Source organism: Lasioglossum baleicum, chromosome 8 (assembly GCF_051020765.1).
Source record: "Lasioglossum baleicum chromosome 8, iyLasBale1, whole genome shotgun sequence".
NCBI lineage: Eukaryota > Metazoa > Arthropoda > Insecta > Hymenoptera > Halictidae > Lasioglossum > Lasioglossum baleicum.
The window spans coordinates 17,186,734-17,212,203 of NC_134936.1; the positions used below are offsets into that span (position 1 = coordinate 17,186,734).

A 25,470-nucleotide genomic window follows, 5' to 3' on the forward strand; every position below is an offset into this window, starting at 1 on the left:
GGGCAAATAGGGTTGTTGTATTGATTTCAAAACCGGTAGTAATACATTCACGAGCGGAATCAATATTTAATAAAAATCGAAAGAATCGCAGGAAAGCGTCAGCGAGATCGCAGATCGGTTTCCAACCGATTAGCGATATCCCGCATGAAACTTTCTGCGTTCGGGAAAAATGAAAACTCGCTCGAAACGATGACAAAAATGATGAGCGGCACCAGCGTGCAATCGGCGACTTTTTAAACGCTGGAGAATTCGTACATTTCATATGTGAATGACGTAGCCCTTTTTTTGTACAAAATACAAAGTCCAAATTCTTGCTACCTGGGTATTTAAACATCTTTTTCGGGAACGGTTGATTAGTATATCAGCATTTTATAAGGAACGCCTGCGCGCCGCAAAACGTTCACGGGATGGTCGTGTGTATATTAGTAATTTGTAAAATGTGAAATTTCCATTGAAATATCGGCCACCGCGAGGATTATGAGACTGTAACTTAAGCGTCAACGATTGTAATTATGGCAACGACTGACCAAGATGCGAATAACAATAACCTTCCGTTGCGGGAGAATTTAGTAAGTTTTTTTCTCATTGATTAAGGTTATAGTTATCATGCTGCGATATGCATCTATAGAAAAATTTTCGGTGCACTGATAAGCGCCGATCGTGCACATCGGACGGTTACATAAGACGCCCAGACTGCTCGAGCAAAAAAAAATGTATAGCTAATCAGAGAGATTTTTTTCTTTAAGGTCAAAACCGCCGTGGAATTTTTACAAAACCCCAAGGTAGCAAGTAGTCCTGCCGACCGCAAGCAGGAGTTCCTTAGACGGAAGGGTTTGACAGAGGAGGAGATTAAAACAGCATTTACATTAGCATCTGTCGAACAAACTGCCGAACAAAATGTCATTCACAAACCGAAAGATTACACAGTGGTGCCGATGCCACAAGCTAGACTCTATCCGCCGTATCTCCAACATCATCCGTACCAAATATCATTGTTCCATAAAGTCAAAGAGTTCTTTAATACCACCGCTCTGATCGGAGCCACTATATATTGTTTGTACTGGTTTTACAAGGTAATCCTAACAAGCCTAATCCTAATGAAACCCGACGTTGATCTCTCCGTTCAATTGCAGAAGTCTATTGAATTTTTATTCGGAAGGAAAAAGAAAAAGAGCATAAAGGATTCTGTCTCGGAGCTAGATAAGACCATTCAAAATTCTATGAAAGAGGTGAAACAATCCATTTCCAAGGTGGAGGATGACGTACAAAAACTGACGCAGAACCAGTTCATCGATCCGATGGTACCGCAGCTGGTACAAGAACTGAAGCAAGATTTAGCTAGTCTTAAGTCTTTACTTTTATCAAGGTATACATTTACAAATACTGTTAGGATATAACACCTGTACACATTGTTCCGTACATACATACACAGATCCATTGATTTAGGTGATAACATTTATTGCTATACAAGAGTTTTTCGTTTGCTTACACGTCGCTATTCCGAAGATTTTTATACATACGATTTTACACGGTACCAGGCTCTTTACACGTACAATATATCCGTGTAACACGCCAGCTCATTTTTTATCTAAAAATACAAATGCTTCGTTTTTTTCATTTTGGAAAAAAGCGGCTATAAAATATATATATATATATATATATATACATTCATATATACATATATATTCGTTCGAGTTTGATCGGTTACAAAAAGAAAGAGTCACGTAGAAAAAACACAGATACTACTTTTGAACACCAATTGTACTAACATCGAGAATTAAGTGAGGATATTGTTTCGAGTCACATTGTAGAAAAATTTGTTGTGCCTTATGAAACTTTGTCGTGTCGTCGGTATTTATCAGAGCTTTGAATTTGTAACAGAAAACAATTTCCGAGTGCGCCGGCATCTATACCGCCGTGGCAATTAGACGCCGCTAGTACGAGTCAGGAAAAACAGAGCGAACGGGAAGATGATGCTGGGAGTGGAAGTAGTACTAATAATTCCGATAGTTCTCTGGAAATGATTCGCGAGGATCCACCCAAGGAGTGATCGAACAATGATTCCATGAACGTCTATTCACTTCCATCACGAGTCTTCGAGATAAAATCCGGATATTCTATGATAAGTATATCCGTCAGGAAACACGACGACAAAAAAAGAAACAAAAATAAAAAGAAGAAAATGAAAGCACTGGAAACTGATCATGTGTAATATATATATATTGGGAAACGAGTGTTGCTGAATATTTCTCAGTTCACCCGGTCGAACGTTAATCTTTCAACAATGTTCCGGATGAAAACGAGCTTTTATTATTTTTAGAATGGGTACGTTTAAGGCTGCTTATGACACAAAGGGATACATGTAATACATCGTTTGTTCTTTTTTTTTAAACAATAATAATAATAATTCTTTTAAACTGGTGTTTTTTTTTTAATCACTTAATCTCTCTTTAATAAGTACCTAGAAAAATTTAACATCGTTTCTTTTTTCTCTGTTTTTTACCCTTTGGTTTACAACAACAACGTCTCTCGACTATTGCCACCGAGGACCTCCTCGTTCGCTTTTTCCCGATCGAATACAGTCCATTTTTTTATGTTTTTTGATCGATGCATCGGGGAATAGGTATAAAAACCGAAAGAATAAGTACTAGAGTTTTTTTACAAACTAAATATGTACATTTTAATCGGTACTTAAATTTAAGGAGACAGAGTCGCAAATACAAAGAACCACATTAAGCCACTGATCGTATTATTTTATACAACGGGTCGTTCCTTTTTTTTTCTTGTTTGTTTGTTGTTCTCTCCGTTCGTGTATTTTTATGTGTTTGGAACTAACGAAATCAGAGTAATCTTCGGAGATATACATAGAACTGTACGCGAAAAAACGGAATTGAAGAGATACATACATGTACATACAGGCACCTTATGTACAAGGAAAAGATTTTTGTATTTTCTGTTTTCTTTTTTGGTGTGGTGTACGATCCTGCTCTTTTATCCTATATATATATATATATCTATTTACCCATGGCTAATCGTACTTTGGGATCGATTACGCTTGGTAATTGGAGATCCGCGTGAGCAACTCGTTCGATACACACGTCAATAAATAAACAAATGTTATCAAGGTACATACAATGTTTATTTGAGAGAACGAATCATCGTTTCTGCTAGCTGAATTATTGTGCACATGGGTGTATCCTCTCTTTCTCTCTCACTTATTTCATTGTCTGTTGAATGAAAGTTTTCCTTTTTGTATTATCGACGTAAAACCAATATTTATATATATTTATATACGTATATATGTATATATGCATATATAAATATCATGTGAAATTACACGTTTAATGGCTTAATTACACTGTTCGTTCGCGCAGTCCAATCATTCTGCAACAAATACATTCCTCGTCGTAGTATGTACAAACTATATATAATATTCAATAGTACTTTTTGAATGGATTAAACAAGCGAACAAAGTTTACAGTCGTACGTTCGATTGCAACATCCTTTCACTGTTACTTTATTCGTCTATTTTTTATTCTTATTTTCTCTCATTTTTCTCTCTTCTTTCACTCTCATTTTCTCTCAGTCTCATTCTTACTTTTTCTCTCTCTCTCTCTCTCTCTCTCTCGCACACCGCATTTCAAATAATTCTAATCTTCTCTAAAAAAAAAATTTGATGAAATTAAATCGCCTCTTCGTAGTTCTTTTAATACTTCCTTTTTTTTATTAGTTAAGTAATCAGGATAGCCGCCTCACTGATACAGTGAGTCGCGGCGGAGTCCATTCGAAGTGTGACTTAGTACTTCATCATTGTTTCCGTTTACGCTACGCCCTAGGTTCAATAATATTATTATATAACAGAAATAATTCGTTTAAAAAATATAACACTTTTTTGCTTCCTCCCTCATCTCGTGTGTGGCAAAATAGCACTTGACCCTGCCGCGACCCCCCCCCCCCAGTTCGAACTGTACCTTTTCGCATAGTTCTCAGAAAGAAACCAACCATTCTCTTTACAGTTTTCCCGTAACAAAAAATCATCCTCGACTAATCAAGAAACATGACTAGGTCAAAAAAAGAAAAGCAACGATTCCTCGAACGGTGTTGAAGAAACGAGAAAACATGACACGAGAACGCAGCAGGGTCAAACGTTCGGTAGATTATTATCTTTACATAGAACAAAATTATTTAGAGTGAAACATACGAGTCTGCAACGTTAGTTCAAGAACTCGATCTTTGGCAAATACATCTTTTCCACGAAAAACATTTGTGTATAATGTGTGTCTGTGTGTGGATGTGTGTGTCTCTCTGTATATGTGTACATACGTAGAACTTTAGGTGGTACATATGTACACGCATCATTGTTGCGCACACATGAACATAACGCAAAATATATCAGGATGTTTTTGTGCTGACATAAATAGTTCGGTTGAAGGTCCCACTCCCTTTTTTGTTGTTTTTTTTTGTATTTTTTCGTTAGCTCCTCCTCTTTCTTCATCTTCATCGTCATCTTGTTCTTCTTGAATCTTACTCGCTACAGTACTTTTTTCTTGTTTTGTCGTTTAACGAGCGTAGAAAATGAGGACAGGGTAAAGGGATCATCGTTCTCATCATTCAGGCAGCATCCTAATGTCTATTATCCGTAACAATAATAATCCTAGATTAAACACGCTAAATTGTTGTTTTTTTTTCTTCATCGCAGCTCGGTCTCTAAATAAATCTAACGCACCGATCGATCCGGACCGTGCTACCAAGTATGATGTAAATGTAAATTCCTCGAAAGAACGGACCGCACGTCTTGCGTGAAACGGAGCGCATCCAAAACCGGAAGCAAGCTTAACAGAGCCGTGTCTCCCGCGTCGCTAAACCACGATTTGATTGGTATCGCGTTATCTGTTGGGACAAAAACAAACCAGCCACAATTCATCAACTATCTAAACAGCATGACGCCTCGTAGATATCGATCTAAGCCGCTAGGCTTGAAAATAATAACAACTGGCTGATTCAACCAAGTTGCATCACCTAAACATCTACCTCGTATAGCTAGCATAACATCCAAGAAGTGCAGTTTCTATACTACAGCATTTGCGTACACTGTTCGGCCAAACAATCCTCTCATCTTTTCGTATACGTGATTTGTTCAATTTCCTCTTGAATATCTCACATATATTATGTACAATCTCGAAACAATTGGCATTAAAACATTGATTTACGTTGGAGTGATGTAAAGTTAACGACCCGAGAGGATTTCTTGGCCAACCGAATGCAGTCTACAGAGAGCACGGTGACGATTCTTGGATGCTACTCGTGAGAAGCTCAGAGTGAGAAGTAAAGTCTAGTCTTATGGTACCTGCTGCACAGGGATTATTCAAACAAAAATGTACTAAAACAGCTGAAATTATTTGATCGCCGTGTGGGCGTACACTGTCCGGTGTTTACTCAAGCGGAGTAGCATTGGCAATTGATCGTATTTTACATAATCCATAGGCCTGTATTCAGTGCTTGCTTACAGAACATCAACGCTGATAGCTGCAAATAGATACGGTTTTCGATCAGATTATACTGAGCCGTTAGGTCTCTGGTGCTTGTTTAGCTGAACTATCCGCGAGAAAGAGAGGAAGAGAGAGAGATTCTCATTTCTTGGAGCGAAATCGTGCAAAAAAATATGTATCGAAATCATATTGCACAATGGGAGTCGAAGTATCGATGTTGTAGAAATATATCGTAAAAATAAAAAGACATGGTCATCGAGGTTCGATGACTATGATTGAAAAGTGTATTGCGTATGCGCTTTCTACATAGAACACGTGGAGACTATAATGCGATGCGATGCTCCATTTTTTTTTACGGGAATTGTCTGCGAGACAATCATGATCGTTCTACTACTCACAGTTGTGCACATGTAAGCAAGTTCTGACTACAGGTCGTGATGCGCTGGTACACGATGCAACAACAGCGTCGAAATCATAAACGCAATGGACATAAATATGCATATCGAATGAAATTTCATGATTCGCATGACCTGTACACGATCAAATTTGCATACAATTGTTGTATCGTGCGGCACAAGGAAGATCGAACAAATTTACGCCGGGCAGATATTTCTTTCTTTTGGTAAATGTTGCGAGGGCTTGTTAGGTATTCGAGAAAGACAACTACATTGTAAACAGCAATGTTGATACTGTCGTAAAGGGTCAAGTATACTCACGTGGGTAAGCTCTGTAGGCTCCGGGACTATTGTCGAGTATAAAGACTGATGAAAGATCTTGACAAATAGCAGATAAGTCTTTAGTATAGGAACCCATTTCTGGAGTACAGTGTTGTCTGTAATATCTGCGCCTTAGAATACCTCTGTTGTTATCTAACTTATCGGCGACAGCTGCTCCATAGATTTCCATGGAAGCAGTAAAGACCACTAGTTCATACCTGGAAAAAAATAGCATGATTTTTCACTTTCCAGAAGCAACATTCTACCAGATAAGGTACAATCTTATCCAGAGACAAAGCAGATACAAAGTTCATAGAGCGAACTTACCATTGACTAACAATGTCTAAAAAGAAATCTACGTGTGGTCTTTTATGAACGAAAAATCTGACTGGATGTCTGTCTATCGTCACCTTGAGGACAAAATCCGGAGGTGTACCTGGCCTGACCGTTGGCCTTGCCACTCCGTCGTGATGAGAGTGAATTAATGTTTCGTCTAGATCCAACACTAACACTTTCCTCCTAACTATACCTGCAAGAGTACGCTTGATTATACAGAAACAATAATACCTTGCTTGCCGGATCGATACTTACTAATCCTGTGCCTCGACAATGGAGATAGCGGGAAGATTTCGTACTTAACAGGTTGCATTTGCGATATCTAAAACAACGAATCCGCTATAAGGAGAAACAAACAACTTCGATGGGTTCTTAGACTAAATCAGCGGTCTACCATGACCAAGTGAGCAACGATCAAAAGACCAAAAAGAGGAGAGATAAGGAAAGAAAGCAAAATTCGGTAGCATAAGGTCGAACGTCCAGCCGAGGATTATTAGATGAGGATGATGAACGTCGAGGGATTCCGTTTGGAGCGAGAACGGGCTGGATGCATCTATGGGGGTGCATGGGACATCGGCGAGCGAGGACATCGCGTCGGTGTAGCGAAACTAAAAACGGGCGAACTGAGGCGCGAAGCACCTACTTACGGCTCTAACCTGCTTCTTAAGGAGAAAGCAGACGCAAGTCCACACACGGGAGGCCATCAAGAGGAAAGCTCTCATCCCCATCTGCAATTGCTTCAGCATCTCTACTGATCGTCTGACCGGGCCGAAGTCCGGCAAACGCTTTATCTCCAGTGTCTCGTCTGTGTTTCACGGGTGTTCCTGGTGCACTCTCCTGTGTTTTTCTTTTCGGCGACGCACCGCGTTTCGCACGCGGCCTCCGAGAAAACCGTGGTGTCACACCGAGAAACGACCGTCTGTACCCGTGTGTTCCCCCGTAAACAAAAGGTTTCCGTCACGCACGGGACCGGTCGCACCGAATCTGAACAATTAGAAGCACATTACCGGCCGTCCGCGTACGATATCGTTCAGCACGTGCGAACAGGCATTCCCGTATCTTGTCATGTTGTTGGCGAAATAAGACGGCACGGATCTTTCTCACGCACACCACGCAGCGGCCGCCATCTTTCGCACATCGACCCAATTTTTCCATGCGCTACGCTGGCGCGCATCGTCTTCGGAAAATTCTGTTTCGCACGCGTGCGGAATTCACGCGGTTCGAATTTCCCGAGGGAGCGAGCAGAGCACGTGGAAAAATTTAGGGGCACCGTCGCGTACACAACCGTACCACGTCGGCCGATCGCTGGATGTTGCATAATCAGTCCGACAAGCGAAACCGGCCGTCGATGACTATTTACATATAAATATGACGAGGACGCAGTAAGCTCCTTCAACAGCCCCTATAGAAAAAATCTGGCCGCTGCGAAACACCTCTCGAGGAAAATATTTCCCTCATTTTCCTTGGAAGACGCGTGTTTACAACGGGACGAAGATTGATAGAAATAGAAACAACCGGCATGGCTACACCGAGAGTTAATGAGTCAGAGACAGACAGAGAGCCAGTTATCGCTGCGAAATCATGTTTTCATTCTCCCAGCAACGGCGGAAATCATTAAAAATCGCATCCGATTAGTTCTGAAAGCGTTACGAGAGCCGAGCTTGCGGTTAAAAACCAAACCACGCGGTCAATTCGTCGCAACGAATATGGCGGATCAGCTTATCCCAGCTTATCCTCTCGTAATGCCGTCCCCGAGCAAGTTACGCGCGGGATATCACCAAAAAAATCACCAGAGTTGTCGCTCGGACTCTCGTTCGATTCCTGTTCGGTGACGACACGAGAGCGAAAGAGAGAAAGAGAGTGAGAGCAGTGTTAACGAGAAAAAGAAGAAAAAAAGCGTTAAACGTTCACCTCCTGCATCGTTTCTGTCGCCCGCAGACTTACCGTAAAGGTGGAAATTTAAAAATAACTTTCACCGGGGCTTGTAAACCGTCCGGCTTATATGTATTTAAACGATATATATGGTGAACGCCGCGCAGATACATGTTGTTTGTCGTATTTGTTGGCTTGAATTTTCAAAAAATTACGATCGATCCCATTGGCGTAGAGCGTCTAGGGAGCCCTCGTTTTTCGGTTGGCCGCGGTGCTACCAACTCTACCGATTTTTGCGGATTTCAAACGAAGATTCGCGGATTTTTGCGATCTCCCTTTTTTCCTTCGTTTTGTTCATAATTCATTGATAATTTTGATTTGTTCACACTCCCAGCACTGCTTTGGAAACCGCTGTTCTATACGAACTTTCAAAAATCCAAGTTGGCGAGACTGATTGGCCGTCGATTCGGTCTCGTCCAATCGGATCCGGCCTCGGTTGAACGCAAAAAGGAAACGAAGCGTCGGCATTCTGTAATGATGTTACTAAGTCGCAGATGTAACAAACGGTATCAACCTTAAAATCTAGTATGACGTTTATTATACAAGCAGCTGCTTCGGTTCCATCAAAATACGGTACTGTTAGTGATCGGCTTGACCGTGAGACCTGAACTATTCCAACGGACACATTGAACGAACGGCCACCGCGACCGTTCCACGATTTTCTCCGCGCCGAGTCTATTGGAAGTCCCGAGAGAGAACACGATGACGGATCTAACAGAGCTGCGAATGAACGTGGCCGCTTTGAAGCGAGTCGACCCTTATGTGAAAGATATCCTCGGGACCGCGACCCACGTAGCGCTTTACACGTTCAACGCGGTTAATAACGAATGGGAGAAAACCGACATCGAGGGTGCTTTGTTCGTCTATTCGCGGAATGGCGAGCCCTATAACAGTATACTAATCATGAATAGGTAATATTACGTCGCTTGCATATTTTTCACATAAAATAAATCGTATCCCGTTGGTAAAACCCACCCAAAGTACCCCAGAGGCACTAGCAGGGTGTTCTCGGCAACGAAATTATCACCGAAAATTTCGAACCCTTCGTTTTACAGTGTCCTACCATGTGCTATTTAATATCCCCCTGATGGAGGTTACAATTCATCGCAATATAAAACAGCATAGACATTTCTGGAACCCTCCTTCTAAATACATATATCTCTGTGTACATAACCAATATTACTTTTTAGACTAAATACGAACAACCTAGTCGAGCCAGTCACGCAAGGCTTAGATTTGCAACTACAGGAGCCATTCTTGCTCTACAAGAATTCCAGATGCAACATTTACGGGATCTGGTTCTATGACAAAGAGGAATGCGTACGCATCGGTGCAATGTTGAATAAGCTGGTGAAAGATTCCGAGGAGAACCGCAAGGCTAGCAGCAAGACAGCGGCCAACGTGAAAAAGAGTTCCGGACCTAATGTAAACAACGTCGACATATTCAGTATGCTCAGCAAAGCTCAGAAAGATTTTAATACTAATAAAAACAGCAGTGGTGGGGGTGGAATGGGTGAAGGACTAGTTTCCAAATCCCCGTTGGTCACTCCCACCGTGGAGAACATGTCTGGGCCGTTAACTGCTCCGCTGGGCCCAGACGTCACATCGCAGAGTGTGATGGACTTCTTTGCCAAGGCAAAAGTTAGTACTCCCATCAAACATAACCAGGTTCCAGTATATGTGATTTTTTATTCAACATACGATTGCGGTATAGGTTTAAGCTGAGCAGAAACTATGTTGGCCGTTGCAATCTTTTCAGGTGAACACAGGAGTGTTAGTCGGGGAACAGCCTACACCGGGAGGTGCTGTCGCTAGCGAAAGTAAGCCATTGCTCGCGCGTTTAATGTCTCATCCGGCGGCTCACACGGTCGAGCATATTGAGAAACAGCACAGATCGATCACCCCCCAGCCGACTAATACTCAGCAGCAATCTCAGGCTACGCCTACAGCCATACTGACTGCGAACAATGCTAGCAGCGCGTCCGCGTCGAACCGATCGAAACGGCGAAGCAAGACAGCCACGCAGCAGGATTCCATGATATCCACACCAGGCTCCTTGAGCCATAACGTGACGCCATCTGTCAATCAGAACGCCACCGATACAAACGGTACTGCAGGATTCCTCAGGATACAGTCGCCGACAAACGTGTCCACCAACTCGACCTCGAATCACCAGGCCTCGGATCTCGTTGTCGGCTCTAGTAACACGAATCCGCTTGCTTCTCTGTTCGCTCATACGTCCGCAACTACGGTGAGTGGCGCCGGCTGGAATCGTAGTTTAGGACAGGCCTGCTGGCAAAGTGGCCCGCGAGAGTAATCATTAGACAGCGGATCATCATTAGTAGATTCCGGATGTTCATGCAAAGTAAAAAGTTTCTGCATCAATTGCGAGACGCAGAAGCTAAATATAAATTTGTATTCTTCATTAAATGCATAAAATCCGCTGTCTACTAATCATCATTCAACGCAGCAGCAAAGAAGGAGAAACGTCTCGCGAGCCACCTTACCAGCATCCCTGGGTCTAAACGGGAATTTGATAGTTTTGTTTGAATTCGATCAGGCATCGGAGGATATCGTTCCGGCGACTACATTGTCGGGAAGAGGATCTGCGCCGGCGTTAATACCCCCAGTTATGTTCGCTGCGCCAAGTCCCCCCGAGCCGCCGGCGCGGCCTTTAGAGCCTCTGACGAGGAATCAGCTTCTCCAAGCTTTTAATTATCTGCTGAGGAGCGACCCGGATTTTATCAACAAGCTGCACGAGGCTTACGTGAAATCGTTCGGAGAGATTCTGTCCTAAAGCTGCGATAACTGTTAACACGTGACGTAACTGTGAGAATCCGTCGTGCGGGATGTGACGGTCGACTGATGGAGCAAAACGGAGAGCAGACGGTCGAGCATAACCCTGTTTTTTTTGTCAGCCTGCTCGCCACGGCTAACGGGCTGCGATAAAACTGCAACGCAACGCGAAAACGTCGTTCTCGATGCTAATTCTCGATCGAACACCTGACTGGCACACCCGACTCAACGTTGGCGAGGGACGAAGCATAGATTATAAATGGAGATACATACCTTAAACAGTATTTTTATAAAAGTAATACATTTTTCTCCCGAGGAAAGTGACGGAGTGGTCGGTGGGAACGCGTTAACAAGGTATGGAGCCGATGGCGGAGCAAACGAACACACTAACACGCAGATATACTACACACGCGACAACCATACATCCACCTTACACACAACACGGACACACTATCGTAGACACACTCGGACAGACGACAGAGTAAACGATATACGGTAACAAAAAAAAAAAAGAAATTGTAAAAGGAGTGACGGCGACAAGGAACGTGAAAATTGTACGATTTTAAACTGTGATGCCAAAACATTTATATTATACTAGCGTTTTATGGTTACTACGATTTCGGAGACAGAGCAAGAGAGACAAATTTTTCTGAGCCGATCAAATGGAATACCTATTTTACAGAGTAATGACATACCCCCTCCTATATATCGGGTATTCGATATGGTATGTGTATGTAATTAATTAACAAAAAAAAGGAGCAAATAAATAGAGACCGATTACTGAAAAATCGTTTCAATGTATTTTCAAGTCGATCGACTCGCGTCGATCCAACCCCCTTCGTTGAGTAACCGCATTTGCGAAACAAGTATTGGCGCTCGGTTACGCTGGATTATCACAATACAATAATATTTATATGGAATACGATTAATGCGTGAGAAAGTACATCGCGTGTACGATCATTTTGCGGAACGCTTTTCGCACAGTGCGAGGGCGCTCTGGATTGCCCTTGGGAGCTGATGACGTCAGAGTAGGCGTGGTTTCACTGCTCTGGGCGTTTCCCTGCGGAGCAGTTCTCGTCCACGCCTGCTCCGGTGGTTGAAGAAACCAGAAAGAAAGGGAAAGAAAACAAGACAGACATCAGACTTTTATTGTTCTTCGTTCGTTCGCGTTTCATCTCCGAAAGAATCAGCGTCTCGCTGGATCACGATAGATCACGCTTGATCTCGCGTGCTAGTCTCGAGGCTCGAAACACCGATTACAAGTTTACGCCGCCTAAGTAAACGGTACCATCTCTAATACGATAGAAAATACATAATCTATTTACAATGCTACAATATAAGGCGATATCATGCGTTTCCGTTGTCTCTCCGTTACGAGTCATGTACAAAGGTCATTCTTATGGCCCTTCCCCTACTCTCGCCGACGAAATCACGCCGTGGTGGAGAACTATCGATGGCGCTACAGATAATCATCGATGATTCGTCACTGTTATTCAAAATTGTTGGTTGATATTCGCAGATTTGACAAGATGAGACTGCATTCGTTTAGGTTTGGCACGGTTCTTTTCATCTGTTAGACTCTTAAGTGGTTTTAATTCGATTGGGTCATCGTGGTTGCTACAGTCTTCTTCAAATATGATGATCATCGATGGTTCAATTATATCAGAAACAATGGACCAGACAGTTCTCCAACGCGCACAATCGTCGGCGTACAACGCGCAGTGTTATAATTTACAGCAGTCGCTTGTTTCTTCATGTTTCTTTTGTTTCACAAAATTCACAGCCAAGTGGAGCCATCGTTAGCCCGCTAGCTTCCTATAGATAGTCTTACTATGTACGCCTATCATCTAGAACACTTTCAGAACGTCTTTGGATCGCTGAGAACCGTCGGTTTCAGACGAGAGGCACTTTCGGTGGTCCCAGCAAAGGGGGCCCGTTGTCGGGCATCCGATGAGGCCCGAGTTTGTCGTTTTGCGCCGGTACAGACTGCAGCAATCTGATCGCTAGACTGGCCAGTATCAGTATAACGATTAGACCGCAAATCGGCACCGCGATCGTCGCCGTCTTGAACCAACTATCCGTCGACTGACCCCCGTGATTGATCGGCTGCACCGGGCTGAGGAAAGGTCGCTGGTCGCCGCCGACCAACACTGCAACAACAAAGAGTCCTTCAATAACACCGCCACCGATGCCGTTCGCTCCGGCTCGCATAGATTATGCGAGAACGCTTCGTTATTCATAAATTCGCGCAACCTTCGACTTTCACTATTGTTTCAAATCAACCGACCGGGACTACGACATACGACGCAATCGAATCATCGAAACGTCGGCGATCATGGCGGAAAGGCTCGACTCGGGTTTCGTGGAGAAATTCGCCCCCGGCGGGATTTAGCGGGATTTTAACCGAACCGTGACTCGAGGCGCCACTAAACATTGCTGTACCATTATCCAAAATATTGTTTATATCAGTATCTAAGCAATGATTAAACATTTAGGTATTGTTTGAGGTGTTATACCAATTTCTAAGAGACAGAGAAGAAGAAATGTTTAGTTTGGCCCGTTCGACAGCCTACCCACAAAGACCCTTCAACAAAGTAGTAATTGCAGAAAATCGAGAAACCTGTTTTTGGCCCATTTTCCCCATTTATTAACAATTCAAAGTTCTGAAGAAAGTCTGACACATTTCGGATAGCAATGTATGAGATATCGTTTGATGGATTGTGAAAAATGAAATGTACAGGAAGGAATAGCGAATTTCGACTGGTTAGGGTTGTTAAAGGTCCTTTCCCCTTGTCGTGCGGAGTCGAGGATCGGGAACGATGTTTGAGTTGCGGTTTTATTATTGAACGAGAGCGCTCGCTTCACCTTGGAGGGTCTTGTTGATCCTGTTTCTCATCGCTGGACTGTCGACGTGGTTGCAGAGATCCTGCTCGCAACAGAGGTATCCCTTGGGACACCGGCGCTCCTTGAAGCTCTCGTCGAGGCAACCGCCGTTGGTGTCGTGGCTCGCTCTCAGCAACGATGGATTCGCGTTCGATGGCAACTCGGTGAAACAGCCCCTGCCGCGGCACATGTATCCTTGGGGCACGCATTCCGGCTTATTGCAGTAACACGTCACCTCCCGTACGTTCCGGGAATCTGTAAGTAGAACCAGACACCAACCGTGTTTTAATTAGATCACCTGCTAGTCCACACGGTAAACTTAAACTTCTAATGAAATTCGTTCAATTTCAGTTTTAACAACCTCCTAAAGATCGTTCATAATCAAGTATTAGGTTGCAGGGAAAGTTCTATCGCATTTTAAAGAAAATTAGTATAAGAATTACTAGTGTACTCCAACCTAATACGTGAAATTAAACATTGATACACATATATTGATTAAATTGCTTTATGTTGTAGGAATTGTGGTCGATATCCGGCACCGAACGAATCGAAGCAGAGTGACGACGAGGAGCCTTATCCTTCATGGCTGTTTGAAGAACCAGAATCGATACATAATGAGTTGGCAAGTGCTGCAATAAACAGCGAAACAGAACCAGCGGACAGTGTTATCTGGCGAGCGAAGTCAAGCAAGGGCATCGAGTTCATAAAGCGAAAGGAGAATAAAACGAGCTGCAATATTAAGTGGCTTATCTCGTTCGCGCGAGGATCAACGTTACAATATTACTCGCAAAAAACCAGTCCCGATAAGTCCTCGATAAATCCACCATCTTTCTCTCCTTCGAGAGAGGATTCTTTTTCGGAACTGGAATATAACGCCGAAATCGCGATAACGCGAAACAAGACTCGAAGAAGAAGGATGTACGTCCCGTTCCCCGATAGGCGGAATCGTCATCGACGATTAATCACTGGTTGGTCTGATTAATGATGCAATAGCATGGGTGGTCCATGGCAGAAGGCAACGCTCCGCTGCAAAACGAGTACACACACTCACTCTCGATTCGATGCAAGTCTCGAAGAAGAGTGCAGTCTCTCGCGATCGGCGAAATTATACGAACTGCTGTGCGCGGTGCCCTGCTAATTGATTACCACAACTCATCTTTATTTATACGGGCCGTTTCGATAAGACGATTCGAGGATGCGCACTATAATTCCAAGAACGGTTGGGGATTTCGCGTTCCTGCATCCTCGGGCACCGACAGCCGTCGATTGTTGGCGGCCGACCCTAATGAGTAGCCGACTGAAAGTCATAAAAGATTATACCCTGAGCGTCGCAACAGGTAGACGCACGCAGAGGCCTAGGCTTTCGTTTACCCGTCCGGACGATCGGCCGCCTTTCCAGGCATTGTTCGCGAGAATGGAACGGCCGACAGAGTTCCTACACGCTAAATAACTTTTTGACAGATTGTCAACACTGTTCAACCTTTTCTTTTCTTTTTTAATTCGACTTTATTTTTTAAAAGCAGGACTTTCGAGGGAGGCAGCGATCTAGATCGATCTTCCATCTAGCGCTCTTGACATCCCGGAAGCTCCCTGTTCATCTGGCAAGCTTCCGTTGGAGAATGAAGCGGGGAAAATGGAGCGAGACGGAGCACGAAGCCCGCGGGGAATTTTGTATAAAATGGAGAGTCTCAAAGAGAGGATGGGGCTCGAGTCTCTGGAAGGAATCCGCTTGGAGAAACACGGCCGATCCGCTGGGACCGTGCTTGACGTAGCGTAAATATACATTACACGGCCGGAGTAGAGTTCTCTCTCCCCGCAGTGTGTTAATGAGGGCCGTACGAAATAAACAAAGAGACACGGAGCAGTTCGCGGTGACTAACCATCGTGCCGCTTGTTTATTATGATAATGCGTAGCCATCTTTATCCGTGACTTTACTCTTCCCCCTTTCCCGTAGTTTCTCCCTCTCTTGGTTCTTCGGTTCGGAGCTGCGGGGTCAACGGAATAATTTACATTGGCTATCACGGATTTTAAACGGCGATTCTCAACGGTAACGAAATCATTCCGTTTCTCGCGATCGGGTATCACGAGAGGATGGAAGAGAGACACGGGGTCTTTGTTCCGTCGTCGAATCACCCTGCCGCGCCGGAAGAAATCGAACAAAGAAGAACCTCCCGCGACGATTAACCGCGGTACAGTTGTTTATTATGGTAATGCGGGGCCATCTTTATCCGCGACTGCGCCCGCTCTGTCTCTCCGGCAACCATCCCCCCATTAAACGACCCTTTCTCTCTCGACAGAACCTTCTTACATTCTCCTCTTTCTCCTTGGAGTTCTTGCTAATAAGCCTGCAGCGCAGCCTTCTCCTCTCTCTCTCTCTCTCTCTCTCTCTCCTACTCTCTTCGACGATTCCCCTCTTTCGCTGTCTCCGTCCTTCGAAGCAGACGAAGCCCGGCTCATCGGGGAATAAAAAACGCTAAAACAGCCGAGTCACAAAAGAAAGATTAAAGTGGAGAGAATATATGGAGAGAGGCATGCGGCCCTCGTTGTGTGCATCGCTGCCGTTCGCTCGGCCCATTGGCTGGCTCTCACGAGCCCTTCGAGCGCGACAAAGAAAGAAGAACGGTCGCAGAAAGATGGTCATTTTTTGAGAAAAATCTCTGCACCCTGAATTACGCATCTCGTGAACGTGGCCCATAGAAAACTCGGCATGCTCGTTCCTCGAAAAATTCCTCAAGGGGGTAGACTTGTTTGCGCAGCCATGTGCATATTGCTAATAATCGCATATGGGGTTTTATAGTTTATTAAAAAAGAAAATGTGTAAGTGAAATTGCCCTCTTAAGGGGGCAGACTTGTTTTCAGGAGTGCAAGGGTGCGGGATGAGCCTTCTTATTTCCCGATAATGCAAAACTGGGGTTTTTCAGTAGTGAGAAACGTTAGTAAAAGATCAATCCAGGCCGCAATCGCTCTGAAAAGTCCTATTGTTACGTTTACGAGGAATAATTTGCATTATTCGGCAGTACGTAGCTGTCGCAGCTTTATGAAAATAGGACTTGATAAAGATTGATTCTTTATCTGGCGTTTTTGACTACTGTAAAACCTCATCTTTACATTATCGAGGAATGAGTCTACCCCCTGAAATTGTTTATCGACGGTACAGCTTGTAATACGATTGAAATATTCGGGTTCCGTTAGCGTATGACAAGGAGATCGGAAATTTCTCCGAAAGGAATTTGTCTCGTCCAGAGGAGGCCCGAAGGAGAGGACCTCGAGAAACCGAGAAGGAACGAGAGAGCAGAAGTGGAAGAGAGAGATGGTAGAGGACAGAGACAAAAGGAGCTGCGGCGAAGGGCCTCGTGTGCGTTTAAAATAAAAAGGGAAAAAAGGGGAAGCAGCGGGAGGTCGAGAAGGCCCGGGCAAAAGAGAGATACGGCCGACATGCCTGGAGCCGAAGAAGACCCGTCCGAAAACAAACAGACTGCTTCGCGGGGTCGTTCGTTATGCGTCCGTGGCATATTAATTATTTCTCGACGGCCTCTCTCTCTCTCCCCTCGATCTTTCTCCCCCTAACCCGCCCATATCGCTCTCGTGTTTCTTCCTTTTACATTTTTCCCTCGGTTGCCAAACGATTACGGCCTCGGGAACCACCCCGAATCGATTCCTGCGGATTCTATTACTCGAAAATGCCAGACAGGCTGGAGTCCGCCGGACAGAATCCCAGAAATTAGCGAAAGCCGATCGGGGAATTGAGATCCTCCTACTTCGATCAAACCTGATCCTCTTCCGAGGGACTGGGGACCGAGGAATTTCGTTTTTGTTCCGTTAAATCGGTCCCCGGCCTTCTCACTATAACGAGTAGACTGTGGGCATTTTACGACACAAATGAGTAGGTGTAATTTAAAACATTAAAACCATCAGACGAGTTTAAAATTACTGTTATATAATTTTCTCAACCTGTAGAACATATTGAGAAAGAAGATAAATATTTATTATGCATGAAGAGCCACAGTCTACATCAACATCACTTTCTCTAAGGATCGAGCCAGTGAACTGGAGGTTCAATTAATCGTGCAGATTCTTTGAGACTCCGTAAAGAGACGTCTCGAAGAATCTGCACGATTAATTGAACCAAAATGGTTTCCCTGCATTTTGGTAAACGCCGAAACATTAAGGAAAAGATGTTAAGTGCTCGGCGCGGTCGTCGGATGGTTAATAACGTTATAAGTCCCGATTTATGTAAATGCCGGGTTGTAAGAGACCCGGGGCCCGTTCCGGATGAAAAATAGAGAGCGTCGACGCCGCTGGCAAAAAAGGTAGACAGGCCCCGAACCGCTTTGACGAACGTCCACCGTCCCGTGTGTTTTGCGCTCGTAAAGCTGTCTGATTTCTTCGTGGTCCTCGGGATCATCCTAGCGAATTCCCCGTATATCGCGTTGCTCCCTGATTGTAAAAGGTTTTAGCGTGGCGCTCTTCACTATGCTGTACAGTGTATAGTATACACACTGTCTCGACTGCGGAGGCTTAACCTTTAACTTACTGACGTTAGATATTGTTCGGACCGCACTCCCGGCAGAGACATCGGATCTATCTAACGAGATACGCGTGCTGCTGCTTGTAGCTTATGCCCGATAAGCTTGTTTATTTGCCAGAGGAGGGTTCGACATTCGTCACTTATCCGGGATTAAATATTCATGTATGCCGATCGATCTTAAACACTCATCCTCGCTCCGCGGCTCCCGAGCCTCGTTATAATTAACTAATTAATCGGGGCTCTCCGGCTGATGGACCTTCCGCTTCGCTGGATTCTCCATTTTGACCAACACCCTGTAGAATTACCAGGGAAGGAGTAAATCTTTTGCAAAATTGCTATATTATATTAATTGATCGAAACGGTAGCGCCGAAAGCATTTTCAAATTTGATAACATTTACGATCGATAATTGGGATTATTTTACCCTGTAGAATGTTACTTAGAAATAGAAATTTTTTATCCAATAATTTTAACCAGCTGGAACCCTTCAAATTTTTAGATTCCTTAAAAGTTTTCCCAGTTTTGCAAAAATGCATAAAATGCTTAGTCCAGTTATTGATCAACAATCAGTAGACTGCGGATCTTTATGCAAAATAGCAATTATTTACGTCGATTGCAAGAAACAGAAATCCAATTGAATGTTACCTCTTCGCTCAATGATTTTAATAGAGTCGACATTTAAACAATTTTCCATTTCATCTTCTCAATTCTGCTATAAATGCATGAAGATCCGCAGTCCAACGATCAGCCTGATCATTGTCCGATGCCTCTCGCTCGCTTACGGACACGAAAAAACAACGATCGATAAGCAAAAATGAATTCGCCGCATGTTGAAGCGGTCGCTGCGGCGGATGCTGACAAAAAAAGAAGTAGAATCGATATCGGCCTTAACGAGTCGCTGAAAGCACGGAGCTTAGGCTTGCAGGCGGGGAGGGCACACGATTCGCCGGGGCCCACCGCCAGCATGCCCGAGGATAGAAAGCCGTGCACGACGGAAACTTGATTTGAACGAGGCCCGTTGTATATGCAATTAGAAGAGCGACGACCCGGGTTGTACGTGTGTGTAGTAGATACGTGCGCTGCTCGCGGCCCGAGAGCTGTACACCATCGTCCCGGGGAATGATGAAACTAATGAGTTTCTCTCGGGGCTCCCTCGCCTGTGTCCGTTAATGCACGTACATTGCGTAACAAGCCGCGAACACAGCTCGTTGTGTGAGAGAGTCGCGACGAGTCGCCGGGTTCGTTCGAATCGCGAGAATTTTATTCCGTCGCGTCGCGACGGAACAGAACTGGACACGGCCGCGCTAATCGCATTACCGCCAGCCAATTACCGAGCGAGACTGCTCCGCGTCGATAGCGTTGAATATCGGATTTTCTAATTAATAGGGACGACGCTGGCCGCGTTACGCAACGACAATTAACCGCGACACTGGTCGTTTCGCTAGGGGGTGGACAAACTCTCTTTAATTGCGCAAGGTTGGTCGCCAACCGCTCCCCGATTGTAATTTGTGTTCTAATCGAGTGTTGTGCTGCGGTAAAACTTTACTAATTTCTTGCACTTATTACTTTCCACAGGAAACATTTTTCTGCGACGCCACGAACAATGTCTGAAGATTCAGGCTTACGAACGAGTGTGATCCACAATTTGGGATGGGACGAGGGCGACGTGAACGATGCAGGATCTTTCAGAGGAGATGCTGCTGAAAATGTTCCACTTCATTAGAGGCACAGCTTCACGCAACTTTCAACTTATCCCTCGTCAAAGGTGACAAACTTTGACGACTCTCTTTAGTTCACTAAGTATGTTTTTCAAGATAAATCGTGAACAATAATTTGTAGTTGATGGCGCGTTCTCGATACAGATGATCTTATGATTTTGGGAAACATTATGCATTCGCTAAAAATCGATACAAGGATTTTTCAGCCGATGGAGAGGCAGCGCGTCGGTTCGGCCCGCTGTGCGACAGCGCGACGCGCAGCGGCGCTTAATTGTTGATTCCGTCGGCCGCGTCACGGGGCAATTGTAAAACAGCGCGACGTCTCGGCTATCTTAATTTCTAATTAGCAGCGTCCAGCGTTCTGAATTGCCGTAATTAGTATTCCGTCGCGACGGAAAGCGCGTTGGTGGCCGTGTTCCCGATGTTGGCGAGTTCTCGATTCGTTTTGTAGCGGCGCGGACGACGATGAGGAAACAGAGTCGTCAGAGAGCTCGGATTCTAGTATCGGGGATTACGGAGACTGGGGTTCGCGTGCATGCGAGACCGAGGAGAAGAGAAAGAGAGGAACGAGACCGGTCGTTTCTCAATCGTGCTGGGCTTTGTGCGTGGCTGCGTCGACGGCAGGTCTTTCTCGACCTGTTGAGCAAACGATTGTCCCTTGATAATGGGAGATCCGTTGCGGTTTGCAGAAGGATCCTTACACGCTATGGATCCTTGAGTCGTTGAACTGAAACCAGGCCTCTGGCGCGACCCGATTAACCCTTCCGATGATGAATCGCGGCCGGAACGAAAGCCAGAAGCTGCCCGCAGCGTTGCTTCTGCAAACAACGCCCGCCGAAACCCGCTCTCGGCCCGATTTAATTAAAATTTAGGGTGGACGCTGCACCACTTCATTCTGCTTGTGGATCTTTCTGTCAACCGTAGATCCTTTCATTCGATCCCACAGGAATTCTGCACAATTTACTCGCGAGATTCCGCAAACAGCGAGAACGCAAATATCGCTGATCTCTTCCCGTTAATATCTGGGACACTCCGAGATTCTTCACGCGATTACGCGTTAGGCTATGTCAGAGTATTGCGAGATCGTTGAAAGCGCAGCCTTAATTATGGAAAGCGAAACGGGTATTGAAAATTGACCATGATATACGACAGGTTGAAGTTCAACGCGGGCTGCGTCAATGTTAACGCCTCGACTCCTTCCAGCATATTAGAAATTAATATTCCGAATAAATTTACATAAGCGGCGCGATAACTCGTGCAAAGACGGAAACACTGTCTCGACGATGTCCTTATACACTTCGGAAGCGTTGCCTAACTGTTAACTGCATACCGCGAGTCCAATTAAAGGCTGAGTAATCACGATTTCAAACGAAGTGGCTGCGATAAAGATGCGCGTATAATATCGTCATGATATCTTAACTATCCTGGCAGTACGTTAGAACGTGGACGAGGAACCTGATCCGTAGTTAATATTTTAGTGCTGGAATTATCGAGTGGATTGAAACGAGCAATATATTTCAATATGATCGGTGGATGATTGCCATTGACATTAAAACTACGAGCAGTAAAAGCGATTCAAATGTTTTAGCTAACAAAAATATTGCCATACTAGACTGCGGTCTTTTTGCATTTATGACAGAAATGGGCAGGTGCAATTTAAAGCAGTGGATGTGTGCAAAATATTTGAGGACGTCGAGATATTAGTTTCAGCTTAGGAAGCTAATTCAAAGAAGAATACAATTTTTATACGGCTCCTTTTTTATCTATATAAATAAAAATCATATGCTGTTCGCCTCTCGCAAAGCTTGCGAGCAACAACTCTCCTCTAGTTTTGAATAAAAATCTGCGCAGTCTAGTTATCACAATATATGCTTGGACAAATAAATGTATCGAATCAATTTCCATGTAGCAACTTCGTCATTCCGATAATTGCAAGATGAAAAATACGTATATGGCAGTGGCAGGTTCAGCGTTAAAATTTGCATCGGTGTTTCAATTTTTTCTCCCGCTTGTCGAAGGAATTGAAATTTGTTGGGGAGCGTGACTGGACGTATAATCGCTCGAGTGACAAGGTACAAGTGCCATCGACTGGCTGGACAGATATCTGGTTGAATCGTTCTGGAACAAGCGCACGGGAACGAGCATCGGCAACCACCGCAAGGTCGGCGGACACGCGATCGAAATCACAAGCGAGGTATAACAGCAGCGACAGCAGTATAGTACAGCGGCGTGGAGAATTATAAACGTTTGTTGCAGGAGGACGAAAAAGGGGGTCCCGAGGCGAGTCACGTCCTGGGCCACCGCGGGACACCTGTTCCCGTAGAGTGGGCTATGAACCTGCGGAGTTATGCGCAAGAACAAAAAGGTCCCGGGTTTCCTCATCGACGCCGACGCCGAAAGGAGTGGCCACCGGACGATGAGAAGGAGGACGACGAAAGAGAAGAAGGAGGAGGAGGAGGAGGAGGAGCCGCAGGAAACAAGAAGATAGAAGAGGAAAGAAGATGGGACCGGTCCTCGGGGAGTTCCTCGAGAGATTCGTGAGAAACTTTGGCCGAGAGCGTGCCGCTCGTGGTATGTATTCGAATATACGCGCGGATCGATCCGCAGGAAGGTTAAGCTGTAGATCGGGTGATCCGCGATGAGCGGGATACCGAACAAATTTAACGGGCCTTTTACCGGCCGAACACCGCTATCTGCCATCGGAGATATTCTTCAAACAGCTGGAGAACATCGATCCATCTGCTTCCAGTCCCAAATTCTACAAATTATTCACCTCTGGATTGAGAAGCGTTGGTAGGAAAACTTGTAGAGCGATTGGACTGGCGGGGATAGATGTCTCACTAATTGCCAAGGCTTATTTTCAACCCCCTGCCGTGTTTTAACAAAGTCTAACAAGTATGAACGGTACGCTTATTCTTTGGATTAAAATAAACGCAGCCAAATGTACCAAAAATATAAATTTTCGTTCTTCTTCTACGTCATTTCATTCTACATTCTTAGCAAAGGGTTTAAAGTAACGAGGTGGTTGGACCACTCGAGGACGTATCCGAGTTTCTTGAAAATTAGCGATCGGAATCCATGATTGACTGTAATTAATACCGTCGTAACGCTGTCATTTCGACTTACGTCGTTGCTGCAAGCCACTTTTTACCTCGATGGCTGTACAGGTGTAATTAAAAATAAGTAACGAGGCGGTTCACGGAAAATTCGAGTGTTTCCGAAGACCGTCTGGCTAGCAATGTATCATTGACAGCAAGTACAGAGCCGTGACACAGTGGTTTCGACCAATCGACGTCGCTCCGAGCGAAAATGCTTGGTAAGGAAATTAATTTCGTTCTTGTTACCGGCTCGCCTGAACGAAAAAAAAGAGGATCGGGAATACCTTCGTCTCGTTTTTTCACGTTGGTTCTTCCTACACGACATGAATTCTCCGCGAGGAGAAGAAGTTTAATCGGTGCCTTGTTCTTGGCCAGTCATCCTCCTTAAAAAGGAGAAAGGGTGGCGAGCCCCGGGTCCCATTAAACGGATGCACTGTTGTCTTTCACGATTATATATACATATACGACGCTCCTCCATATTCGAGAGCTACGCTGCTTTGATAATTCAAGAACGCGAGAGCCGAAATATCCTCTGAACGGCAATAAAACCTATCGTAGACCTCCTGGAGAGCGACACGGGGTCGTTTTTCGCTGCTAGTCGATGAAGAATCGACCGAATTCGTGCGGTATCCGGTCCCCGTTTAATGGGGATCATTAGTTACTGCTTTTATCGGATGTCTGTCCACCGAGCTGTATTACTAATGAAATATCTCCGGCCCGGAAAGAATTCCTCCTGGCCGTATCGAATTTAACGAGCCAATTAACTTGGCCTCCTCCGGCCTCGACAATTAGGGAAACATTTCGCAACTTTTCCTTACGATTATCACTCCGATCCACGGCTGAATAATTTGTAGGATTTCCTGTTTGAATCCGTACTTCACAGTTACAACGATTAAAAACGTCTTTAACCCCGAAACTCTCGTAGAAGCGACAAGAAAATTTAAGAATGCTTATTCCATTTTGTTAAAAACTTCGTCTCGAGTCTCGTTAAAATACGGCAAGGGGTTAATTGCAAGTATGAAGCCAGCAGGGTGAAAAATGGCTCCGGGCCATGAGCGTATTGTATCGGGACACAGTTTGTCCACCGAGCAGCGACCATAAAATACGAAGCAGCAGGCCAAGCAGCGGGGTAAAGCAATTTCTACGGTGGACGCAACGATGCAAAGCGTTGCGCCGAACGGACGACAAGTGCACCCGCATAATGGGCCGGTTTCTGCCCCCACTGCACCGGTTGGCCACCGGATCGCTGGCCAGGAACCCGGGGCTCAATAAAACTCTTGCTTTTCATGCTGTTGCGACCGTAGAGGAGAGTCCTTTGCTCTTCCCTCGAGCCAGGGGAGCCCGACCGGATTCCGGGCCCGTGGACCACGAAGAAAGACCAGTTAAGTTCTTTATTGACGGTGACACGAGCCGAATCAATTACGCCCGCAATTCCACTCTCTGGTGACGCAACGTTACGGGGATCGGGCTCCTGAATCCTTTTACCTCGAATATCCGCGAACGTTGCGTCACCAGCCCCTTGCAATCATAGTTGGGGATAATCACTTTCTGCGTTCACCTCTTGATGGCTATTGGTCTCTTGATGATTGGTCTCTGATGGTTCGGTCTCTTAAATATTTCGCTAATTTCAGACTGCGTCTGCTAGGTGGCCTTATCGATCACTCGACTGCGGATTTTTATGAATTTATTATTGTTAAACGGCGGATTTTATGCATTTATGACTAAAATGAAAGTGCAATTTAAGACAGAAAAGATATTCGAAGAATTTAAAAAGACTATTATATTATTTTCAACCTGTTAAACATATTAAAAAACAAATTTCTATTTCATTCCAGTAAAGAACCGCTGTCTAATTATTATTATACAATATATGATTATATTGATTATGTTACAATATGGCTTATTGTTAGTGTCTAACTTACGATTAGTTTACATCAGTTTTGTTAGGTTACAACTACCTCGTTGAAATTCAAT

At 44.6% G+C, this 25,470-nt stretch overlaps 4 protein-coding genes across 9 annotated transcripts in view; 2 read left to right on the forward strand and 2 right to left on the reverse strand.

Moving 5' to 3' along the window:
* The first annotated feature begins 19 nt into the window (after positions 1-19).
* Pex14 (peroxisomal biogenesis factor 14) lies at positions 20-2,199 on the forward strand. Its single transcript, XM_076429278.1, has 4 exons — positions 20-569; positions 747-1,073; positions 1,134-1,366; positions 1,882-2,199. Exons 1-4 carry the CDS (start codon positions 513-515, stop codon positions 2,048-2,050), a joined length of 786 nt encoding a protein of 261 aa, XP_076285393.1. The 5' UTR covers positions 20-512; the 3' UTR covers positions 2,051-2,199.
* Positions 2,200-3,597: 1,398 nt separating this feature from the next.
* On the reverse strand, positions 3,598-8,466 carry Dd (CTD nuclear envelope phosphatase 1-like protein dullard). 3 transcript variants are annotated; one of them, XM_076429284.1, is made up of 5 exons: positions 7,198-8,461; positions 6,797-6,863; positions 6,533-6,734; positions 6,206-6,423; positions 3,598-4,890 (listed from the first exon to the last, which is right to left on the reverse strand). In XM_076429284.1, exons 1-5 carry the CDS (start codon positions 7,285-7,287, stop codon positions 4,745-4,747), a joined length of 723 nt encoding a protein of 240 aa, XP_076285399.1. In that variant the 5' UTR covers positions 7,288-8,461; the 3' UTR covers positions 3,598-4,744. The 3 variants fall into 3 exon arrangements, with proteins under 3 accessions (XP_076285399.1, XP_076285398.1, XP_076285400.1); XM_076429283.1 differs by having other exon boundaries at positions 7,189-8,459; XM_076429285.1 differs by lacking the exon at positions 3,598-4,890 and adding an exon at positions 4,897-5,526 and having other exon boundaries at positions 7,189-8,466.
* A 412-nt stretch (positions 8,467-8,878) lies between these two features.
* On the forward strand, positions 8,879-25,172 carry Dcp1 (decapping mRNA 1). Of its 4 annotated transcripts, none has more exons than XM_076429255.1 (7): positions 8,879-9,384; positions 9,664-10,141; positions 10,233-10,724; positions 11,034-20,181; positions 20,256-20,445; positions 22,417-22,592; positions 22,655-25,172. In XM_076429255.1, exons 1-4 carry the CDS (start codon positions 9,176-9,178, stop codon positions 11,268-11,270), a joined length of 1,416 nt encoding a protein of 471 aa, XP_076285370.1. In that variant the 5' UTR covers positions 8,879-9,175; the 3' UTR covers positions 11,271-20,181; positions 20,256-20,445; positions 22,417-22,592; positions 22,655-25,172. The 4 variants fall into 4 exon arrangements, with proteins under 4 accessions (XP_076285370.1, XP_076285369.1, XP_076285371.1 ...); XM_076429254.1 differs by having other exon boundaries at positions 11,034-20,156; XM_076429256.1 differs by having other exon boundaries at positions 11,034-15,925.
* The window catches only part of LOC143211522 (BMP and activin membrane-bound inhibitor homolog), a 32,390-nt gene continuing 18,966 nt past the window's right edge, over positions 12,047-25,470 (reverse strand). Inside the window, exons 2-3 of the mRNA XM_076429291.1 lie at positions 14,135-14,407; positions 12,047-13,419 (exon numbers count right to left, since the gene is read on the reverse strand). Of these exons, the coding sequence (XP_076285406.1) occupies positions 13,163-13,419; positions 14,135-14,407 (530 nt within the window). The 3' untranslated portion in view covers positions 12,047-13,162. The remainder of the gene's footprint in view (positions 13,420-14,134; positions 14,408-25,470) is intronic.